The following is a 10,448-nucleotide window of genomic DNA, read 5'->3' as shown; positions in this document are numbered from 1 at the left end:
TTAACTATCCGTTCTCAGAACCTGTGGAGAACAGGGATGTTCCTCCCCAGCAGCAAAGAGCAAAAATTGTACTTTCAAAATAGGTCAGGGGGACTGGGAACCTTTCCAGTCCTTCCATATCTTCCAGGTGTGGTGACAGTGACTGGAAAAAGCCGAGCAGGTGGGTGACTGGGCTAAGGATAAACTGTGTGAAGCCATTCCATTTTTTTTTTCTGACAAGCTAGCTGGCATGAAGGATAAAGTGGATAGATGAGAAGCTCACTATCCTGATTTCAGCAGAGCTTTTGATACTGTCCCAAATGACATTTTCAGCTGAAAGGGAGCCAGCATAAAATAAGTAATTAAATGACTGAGGGAAAGAAGTACTTACGGAGTAGTTGTAAACACTAGCAAGGCAAAACGTATGGGGAACAAATTCTCAATCTGAAATCAACTGAAGTTACACAGAAGAAACTTTTAACTTACTCTTGCTATAAGCACTGTCTCAACAAGATTATTTTCTCCATGTGTATTCAAACACGGTAGCATTTTCTTTTGCAACCAGGAGAAACTCAAGTCTGTTTTCCGAGAGCAAGTACTTAAAGCTTCTAACTAATGTAAACTGTGTTTCAGATACTTAGTGCCTAAGAAAAGCAAGACCTGGAAAAAAAACCACCCTATGAAGGGACAACATCAACAGTGAACATATAAAAACAATATCAAATGCACAAATTATGCTACGCAGTCTTTACATTATGAGCATGAAATGCAATTCATAACAGCGCTGAGAAAAAGGTTCAAATTTGAACTAATTCCAACTTAATTTGAAACAGAAATATTGCCATTGCAGTAGAAAGAAAACACAAGGCTATGCTCTTTAATAACTGCAATAATTCCGAAGTGCTGTTAAAAGTGTGCTCTAAATACTACCCTAACCTGCTTTAAAAACCAGCAACAATAGACATACTTAGAAAAAAAAAATTACATAAATGAATGCCATTCACCTCAGCTGTTTTTGAAGATGAAGAATGCAAGTTTGGACTTCAGGCACCTTTTTAAAAAGTCCAGACAAGGAGAAAGGCCCAAAGTTATGGCTGCATTTGAAATAGTTTAACCCTGCTATGAATTGCTGAAGTGAAAATACAACGTAAAACAAAGCCTATGACAAGAAGTCCTATGCACACGAACATATGCATGCTCATGCTATCAATGTGTGTGTAAACAAGGGAGGTTTGAGCAAGGCAGGAAGCTGACTCGCAGAAAGGCTCTCCACACAAGTTTTTGTATTGCATGTCACAGGATTGAGAACCCACAGTAAAGAAAGTTATCGGAATCTAACCAAACTTCAGTTAAGTGTATGCAGCAATAAAATTTAAAAATAAACTTTGTGAATTCACTTCTGAGTGCTTGACAATTGATGTTATTGTTCACCCTGTACAATTTACACAAAGGTATACGGTATGAAGACTGCCAGAAGAAACTATTCATTATTTGTCTTTTTGAAACATCTCTTTCACTGTTTTTCCAATGTTAATCATTAACAAGGTAAGGGGCAAATTCTTCAGTGCAGGACAGCTGCAGAATACCCTCTTATGGAGAGAGAATGTACTGCAGTATTTTGAGGTTTCCAGAAGAGCTACAGAGTGGCTACTTATACTAGTGCTTAATGCACCTACAACATTAAAAAAAGCATGTAACATTTTACAGTCACAACACACACAACAACATTAAGCAGCTACAGCTATATTACAAATCAGAAAAGTTCATTTATGCTAGCATTAGAATCTGGGAGCCCACTGCTGACATTTACTGTCTGCAGTTGGACTAAAACTTGAAACAATTCCATAAAAGTAACTCAAAACAGGCTTTTACACACTTTGCAACATACTGGAAAGGAGGATACATTGAAGACAAAGCACAGCACGTTGGAAACAGCAAGACTTCCCAACAGATTCTGGTGCTAGCACTGCATGTTTAAAAAGAACATTTTTTTGTCATGCATATGACAGCTACAAACAGTTACAATAGAATGATGACCCCATGTCTGATTGGGAACTGGACACTTCAACCTCACAGAATATTCTCCGTACCATAAATACAATTTTACAAGAGGTTTCCCCATGCTTACAATGGTTACGTTTGCTACCTATCGTATACTGCAATCACTAACAGTCAATTTGTGAAGCACAAACTTCTTCACTTCCACATGCAGGAAGGGGATGATCTGTCCAATACGAACAAGATCATTTACCAGGGGTTGTCCCAAAAAAGCGCCCAATTAGATGCTACTTTCACTTCCAATTCCCCTTTGTTTCTCCAAAAGGAATGATGGATTTGCATTTCCCAAAGAGGATTTCACACGTTTAGGACTGCACTCCTAGCAAGTTGCAGTTAGTGGGAGGATCTTGCCTGCACTTAGTAGAGCATCACTGGCACCCACTCAGGCAAAGCACAAATGGAGAAGGCAGCTCACCTACTGTAAAAAAGGGAGACTTTCAAAATCCTGGCATAGATTCCTCTCCCCCTCCCCCAGATATCAGGGGTTCAGAGAGTGACCTTTTTGAACAGTTCTTAGGCTATAAAAAAAACCCTGAATAATCATATGATCAACTTCAGGTAACTCTTTAAACTGTATTATGAATAGTTTAGATTAAGTAGCCAGTGGTGTCATTTCTTTTGAGAAAATACTGCCTTTCATAGCACATACTCTGCTTTTCCAGAGACTTGTCATTTGTTTGTAAACAATAGTTATGCAAGAACCACAGCACAAAACTTAACTATTTTTAGGATGCTGATGGTTACAAGTTATTAAAAAAATTAATAACTAGTGAGATTTTTTGAAGCTAATACAAATTGAACCTCGTAACTAAAAACAAGGGTAGTGGATGTATCTAACAGAGTATACTTTTGGCTATTTTAAACACTTTTTACATAGATTTAACTATTATTTTGTTTTCTATATTTACATACAATAAAATAATTAAGATGAGGTGTATAAGGCTAATGAACATGGAGTTTACAAATGGCTTCTGCTTTACAGTTCATTACACACTAATCACATTTTCAGACAGCTATAAGTTCACTGAAAATCAGTAGTATTTAAGATCTAGTACATACACTTTCTACAACTAATACCATCAAGTTAAAAATGCTCTCCAAAGAGGATTTCAATTGTGAGTTTTAAAAATACTGACTTTGCCAAGGTTTCAATAAATTATTTTAAAATATAAATAGGTCATTCACCATCAATGCAAACGACATTTTATAGATTGTTGAAAAACAGTTTCATTTTACAAAACCTAGAAACATAGCCTACTTTACCCAATGGTATCACTTTCAGTTAGCATAAATTAAAAAAGAAAAAAAAAGATTGGAGGAGTTCTGACAAGAGCAGCAACATTCAAAGTTCAGACCAAAGCTCTCAACTTTTCTTACAATCTTGGCTTATGCAGTATATATTCAGCATAAATTCTCTTCCTATTTGGAAGATCTTCAGTAACTCAGCTGGACTTAACTGAATTACTTAATGACAAATTTTAAACCTTAATTCATAGTTCACCTGCTGCAAGCTTAAAATATCTACAACAGAAAAGAAAATGGAAGCAGATTTTTACTTTTGTTAACCATGAAGATGTTTTCACCTGAGAAGCTTCAGATATGCCAAACCGACAGTTTCCATGTATGTGTTCTTAACCTTTACAACCAGTATAGACCTCCTAAGAGCCAGTCAGAAAAACAAATGCTTCCATCCTTTTTCTTCACAATCAAATTATACACATGAACACCAGAACTTGCTGACCTCTGCAAACTTAGCTCTCAACCTCCACACTTAAAATTGAAACAATTAACAGGCTGATCTTTTTCAGGTAATTATGAAGCAAGATCTTTAACAAGCCTTTAAAAAAACCACAACACATTTGCCAGTCATCATGATTTCTTTAACACCCTCCTTTAAACATCTAAAAAAAGACAGCTCCTTTGTCCAGGTTTTCCTCCAAAAGCCTCCTCAAGAACTATGATGTTGCTATTTACAAAAACTAGAATTAGTCTCTCTCACTGAACTGAAACAGAGTCAGTCACAGGATCATTCAGTGCAAGTCATGGTACAATTATTTTTAAGTTGTATCTTGGGTACTCAGGACCTCAGCAGTACTCTATCTATGTCTTATAAAGCCACTGAAAAATGTCATTTGCTAGCAGCACATTGCCAGAAACCTCAGGTCCAAATGCATCTTTCTTGCTAACCACCTTCCCAAGAGCTCCCGGATCCTCTCTGTCAGTCAAGCCTATTAGATATGCCCTGCACAAACAGATGCACAGAAAAGTATTTGTCTTGCTCCCAAGAAGAGATGGCAGCCAGGAGCAGGCTGTTGTCAGAAAATCAGCCCACATCCAATTTGGTTTTGTTTTCTGTTCTGGAACTGCTCTGGGGAAGAGGGCAGATGGAAGCAGGCCAAACTCTCAGCTGCTCCCCTTTCCAAAGGTATCAAACATTTTGCATACTACACTGCACATGTGCAGAAGATCTGATTCCACAGCAAGGAAGGGCTGCAGTATCTGTCTCTTTCCTACCATTAGAGTAACTAATTCTTCCAGCTAGAAGGGCTGGGCATCACCACCAATCTAAAAGGCAAAACAGTTGTGGTAATTCAGTTGCAAAAGTTTTCATGAACGTAAAAGCATGGCTTTTTCCTCAGCTCTAGTTCATTCACAAGTACAAACCTTATGGCATAAACCTTAATCTAGATTAGGCATTTGCAGTGTTTTTAATAAGATGAAGTTCATCGCTATATTACGTTAAATTCTGCAAAATCTATACATCTTCATCCGTCTGTTCTCTCACGTGGTCTTGCTCAGACACGCTGGAAGCGTCATCATCTGTTTGTTCACCCGAGTGATACAACATCAGTGCATGTGTCTTATGAGTTATGGTAACAGTGCAGGGCCCCTGAGCCCATGGCTCTCCATCCACCTGCATCGGCATCTTTGAACTCTTCAAGATCAGCTAGTATTAAATAGAAGAACACACAATCATAGCAGTTCAAAGTAGCTCTGAAGATACCTTTCACAATTTTTTGTAAGTGTAAATTGCACGTTTTCAGCCTGGCCAGCGAGAAACTTAGTATATAATTAGTTGCACCCATAGGCCACCAACAACAGCAAGAGAGGACTGTGAATTACGACATAATTTTTACCAAGCAAGAGAAACAACTGCAAACTGCAACTTTATATCAGACAGTTGAGTGCTTGAGATTCTATACTGTGTAGTATAAAAATTTAGGGAAACAGGTTCATAAACACCACTTACCCTCACTGTATGTGCCTGCCCCAGGCGAACAGGATTTGCTAGTTTCACCTGAATCTGGGCACAGTGGAAAGAACCGTGAACACCAACAACTTCCAGAAGTCCATCATCATGTCTATGAATTAAGAAAGGAGACACTTTTTAGTAATGCTCACAAGCTCTAGAATACCTATATACAAGTATTACACAGTCCTTTTATGGCTATTCCTATAGAGAAGACAAATGTTATTCTACAAATATGTTTAAACTATCTACTTGTGCTGGACAACATATCACACTGAAGAGGAAAACCCAGCCATACAAAAATGCAAGCATGGAGTAATACACCAGCTAGCACACCCTAGCTAGATTCTGGAATTTATGGATATATGACTTTCTAAGGCTCATCGTGCATATTTAAGGCCCACAATGGAGTTCTCTTCTATAAATTTGTACAATTTTCTTTCTTTTCACTCAATTATTAATCTACAGGAAAATCTTGCAATGACTTAATTTTTTAGATTTTGGTAAAGAACCTTGCCCAAATCTTTTTTAGAAATCCAGGATCATAAGCCTTGTAACAGAACTATGAAGTAGATTTTTACATATGGCTTCTGAAGAGGGAAGTCACAAGAGGGAATAACTAATGTACCTGCCTATTCTCCTCTTTAGTATTACTCCAGCCAACTTACTCAAGCATGGGCGTCAAATTTTCATCTTGCTTTGTTTTTACTTTATATTTTAACCTCTATTAATGTGTTCTTTTATATTCTGAAATGGATGTATCTTCTACTTTTTGAAGGCTACCTTTATGTTTAACAGTCTCTTCAATGCTATTGCTTAACCATGCTGGATGTTTTAAGAACTTCTTAAAAAAACCCTGACGTGTCAATGCACTTAGTCCACGTCTCTTAACATGACGAAAATAAAAAAATCTGAGGTAGCCTACTGTCACAAGGAATCCTCTGACTTTCAGACAAGCCTGGCTACATAAGCACAGCCTACTGGAGGGAATTGCTTACACCACAAGAACCATTAAAGGAAAAAATAAAAAGAGGCACTGCATACCTCGCTAAGGGGTAAGGTTCATCACCCATTCCTTCCCAGAGCCTACAGCCACCTCCCCAATATCCAATATTCAGGACAATGATGCCTTCCAAACTGGGCAACTCGATTCTCTCACCATCCAACTCTAGCTTTAAAGGACAAACAGAAGTTAATTATTGTGGATCAAATTCAGTACTTCAATATAAGCCAGTTATTCTCTTTATGCCTTTAATAGATTTCAACTTGAAGAGAAACAGGTCCTGTACAAATAGAGTGTGTTTTCTTTTCATACTTCAAAAAAAACCCCTTCTGATTTCACAAGATATCCTAAGCTGTAATAAATCTCTGTTAATAGAGAAAAAGGAACTCCCACTTACATAAGTCCTGGTGCTGAGGCAAATTTTATCTGAATATCAGTATTTGAACTCATAGAACTGAGTCAAGGCCAGAAAAAAAATTTTCAGTAAGCTCAGGGACATGAACTCTATGAAGTAAGCTGCAGATAGCAAAAGGAACATAAAAAATACTCCAAGTCCAGAGCCATCCTTACACAAATATCACACAGACGTAAACTGTAAAGCTTTTCTCCTTTTCTTTCATGAGGTAAGTTTTTACACTCCACTGATTGTCTAGAGAATAAGCAAGTTAAAAAACTTACCTCAACCTTTTTGTTAAGATCTTTACATTCTTGTACTAAGCAGTCTTTGGTACCATAAAAAAAATAAACAGCCTATTAAAAATAAACATAACAGGAAGAACAGAAAATACTGTTAGAAAAAGACAATTCATATGTAAACTATTTGAAATATTCATGTATAGTTATTGTTTTTCAAACCTTACCTAAAATTCATACGAAACATATTGGCACATTCTTCAACTAAGCTTTCTGCATGAAACGAGCTACAACTTGCATAGGAAACTTGCTTTCCACTTTAAAAGGCAATAGGCAATGTCCTTAATTCACTAAGTTTCAAAGCAAACAAGACATTCTAAACAAAAATTGAAGAAACAGCATATTCTGTAGGCAAGCAGAGGCAAAGCAGAACACTTGTGAGCGGGCTAGAAACATGTTTTACCCATGGAATCCCCTCCCCAATTAAAATAAGTTCAAACTCTTAAAATAGCATGAAAGGAAGTAGGGGAGTAAAGCAATGTAAAGCAAAAAATAGCCTTAAGCCATGACTACAAGGAAAATATGTCTTTTACCAAACATACCTTATTAATAATTCTGCTGGAAAACAGAGAGGGAGTCTTCTCACGATGAGCATGAAAATTTAAAGCCATGAGAGCATCAGGTCCTATAGAAAAGTAGTTGTTCATTGTGAATACCTGTAAGACAAAGCTTCTAGTTATGGCCTTATTAAATATCATTATTAGGATTTAAAAGTTACAGTGTTTAATGGGAAGTAGGTAACCAGAAAAATAAGTATAAACATACAGGTATTCCATAGATTCCATATTTATACTTGCAAACCATACCTTTGGTTTCCTTAAGTTGTAGTATCCTTTATTTGTTACTTGAACCTTCCATCTGAAAAACAACAGCCATTACTTAGACTCATGACAAACTGTTCTCACTTAGTATCAAAGCTGTTGTTAGGAAATTCAGATCTATACTGGAATCAAGTCAAAAGATTCCAATTTAGTTAAATTATGAAAGAGTTAAGTCTTGTAGAGCAACCAAACAGAGACTAATTTTGGACCTCAGTTATTTTTCAGTGCCCTCCAGGAATACTTGTATTTCTTTACATATGCTGCTGCAACTGGGTATCAGAAGAGCTATAGTAGTATTTGGTTCTATAGAATTTCTTCTTCACTGTTACTTACCTGTCTAGTTTGATTCCATCTGCCTCCATAACATTTCCTAAGATTTGTTCTACAGGGACTTCTCCAGCATAACCTGCACCCCAGCCCAGTGTATTAGACAGGTCATTACCTGTTCCCAGAGGTAAAATTGCAACTTGTGGAATATAACGTTCTTGCCCCTAGGATACAAAAACACTGCATATTAGCTCCTTCTTCAGCACTCATTTTCTCCCTTTTATCCTCGTTATCACCTTTGCTGATAATCTCAACAGTATTTATGTAACTCAAATGACTCGTTTTGATTACTTGGAAACAAAGAACAACCCAGATTTCAGCTATATTGGCTCTGAGGGACAATATATCAAGTGTCCAAGACCAAGTAACCACATACTCATGTTCATTACCCTTTATAGTTACACTATAAGGGTATATATATGCATTTCTATTTTATCAGTACATAAAAAAATCTCAAAGAAGCTTGGTTTGACTATGCATGAAGTTGTAATAATGGCCTTCAACTTCAACATTTCATGTATTAACAAGAAAGTCACAGCAAACAAAAAAAAAGAGACACTGATATAAGAGGAGTAACTTTCTTCCTTTTATCACTAGCGGAAAAGTTTATTAGCTAAAGCACTAAAGTCCTAGTAAATTTTCTTTGTTCTTAATTTTCTCAGGAGTTCTTAGTAGTACCCTGTAAATTCAAATATCATCCACTTCAAATCAACAGTAAACATACAGCTTATTTTTTCCTTCTCTACTTCCTGTTAATAGGTGAGGCTGCAGACTGATAGATTCTTTAGAATATATGATAAGGACCAGAAGCAAATTACTGCAGTCATTCATGCACTGGCAATATAACCAATACAGCCAGAAAAATTATGAGGTTTTTATAAAAGATCGAGCGCGTTGGGAGATATAAGCAGTCAGAGCACATTAGCTATTATTAGTGGTGTCATTTATGATAAAATAAGTGTGTTTAACAAAGAGGAAAGTACAATGCATAAATATTCTGCAGCTTGTTCTTTTCTTATTTACCGAAAATAATGACTTTAAATATAATTTAAAATCTAAAGCTTTCATATTTTTCCTGAACTGCAGGGACTCATAACAAGATGAGCTTCCCCACATCCCCCAATATGAATAAGCAATTCTGCAAATATTTCTCTGTAAGCTTATTCAGGAAGATGAAAGCAATAAATGCAAGTAAGATATTAGGTGTAGCACTTTAGCAGCTCCAAAACTCATTTCACCATAAGACATCTTTTAATTTAAAACACAATACCTTTATTTTCATTTCATCAATTGCATCCAGGACCCAGCCTACTGTGCCATCTCCACCACAGACCAGAACCCTGACAGCGTTACAAGGCAGCAAGGTACAAAGTTGGAGCGCTTTAGCAGGTGCAATTTTGCTTAGATCAAAAACCTAGAAGAAAAGAAAATAAGGAGTTCCATTACTTCACAGAACATGACTCAGGATTGGCCTCACATATAAACAACTTCAAGAAGTTCATTCTAACGCAAAACAAAGATTCCCCATTTACAATATTACATTAGAAGATGACCTATCTTGACTTTCATGAGCAGGATTTGGTTTCCCAAATTCACAATAAAGCTCTAGCTGCTTCACTAGGAATATATGCCATTGAGAAACTGAACTGGCAGAGTCCTAACAAAAGTCTGTATCTAGAGGCATTATGATAAATTCTGTAAGGATGAAAGACTTCAGATAAAAGTTATTTTTAAACACTCAGCATACAAAGAGGTTTATTCTTTAAAGCCTTATTGGGATGCATTCAAAACAAACACATAATGACTTCTATTGGACTGTATTCTAAGGCTGGGTTTTGAACTTCAAAGGAAGAGTGTTAAGGTGCAGCCAGGAAATCCAAGGAACAACTAACTGCCTTACGTCAACATCCTGTGCCATCCCAGTGGATTTTAAGGCAAAAGCGACAACACAAAGCAGCAACTGTAAACACTGATGGTTTCACAAGTAGTGAGGATTTAAACAACCACAGGTTTCAAATTAAGAAGATCTAAATATTGCATTTTCTAAAAATTGTACACCGTTTCAAGAGCCAGATACTTATCACTAACAGAATTACTGTGTGTATTACTATAAATAAAAAATTGGACTAGTATTAGAACCATAAAAAACTTGGGAGGAGCCTCTGCCCTTTTGGTCTCTCTATATAAAGCTATTCTTTCTAAAGGAACAAACTGCATGAATTTGTTTCCTTCACTGATCTTCCAGAAGATCCTACTGGCATTCTGTAAGCAAAGTGATGTTTATTCTAATTTAAACTTTTATTTTATTATAGTGGCT

General features: G+C 36.6%; 1 protein-coding gene across 1 annotated transcript in view; it reads right to left on the bottom strand.

The window, feature by feature from the left end:
- Window positions 1-4,792: 4,792 nt before the first annotated feature.
- The window catches only part of DGKE (diacylglycerol kinase, epsilon 64kDa), an 8,665-nt gene continuing 3,009 nt past the window's right edge, over window positions 4,793-10,448 (bottom strand). Inside the window, exons 4-12 of the mRNA XM_010284641.1 lie at window positions 9,937-9,949; window positions 9,402-9,545; window positions 8,138-8,295; window positions 7,790-7,841; window positions 7,526-7,639; window positions 6,969-7,040; window positions 6,332-6,459; window positions 5,288-5,399; window positions 4,793-4,984 (exon numbers count right to left, since the gene is read on the bottom strand). Coding sequence (XP_010282943.1) covers window positions 4,793-4,984; window positions 5,288-5,399; window positions 6,332-6,459; window positions 6,969-7,040; window positions 7,526-7,639; window positions 7,790-7,841; window positions 8,138-8,295; window positions 9,402-9,545; window positions 9,937-9,949 — 985 coding nt within the window. The remainder of the gene's footprint in view (window positions 4,985-5,287; window positions 5,400-6,331; window positions 6,460-6,968; window positions 7,041-7,525; window positions 7,640-7,789; window positions 7,842-8,137; window positions 8,296-9,401; window positions 9,546-9,936; window positions 9,950-10,448) is intronic.

The sequence above is a fragment of the Phaethon lepturus genome, unplaced genomic scaffold (genome assembly GCF_000687285.1).
Source record: "Phaethon lepturus isolate BGI_N335 unplaced genomic scaffold, ASM68728v1 scaffold30913, whole genome shotgun sequence".
Taxonomy (NCBI): Eukaryota; Metazoa; Chordata; class Aves; order Phaethontiformes; family Phaethontidae; genus Phaethon; species Phaethon lepturus.
The sequence above is the reverse complement of the archived record's forward strand: the minus strand, read 5'-3'. Positions and strand labels throughout refer to the sequence as shown.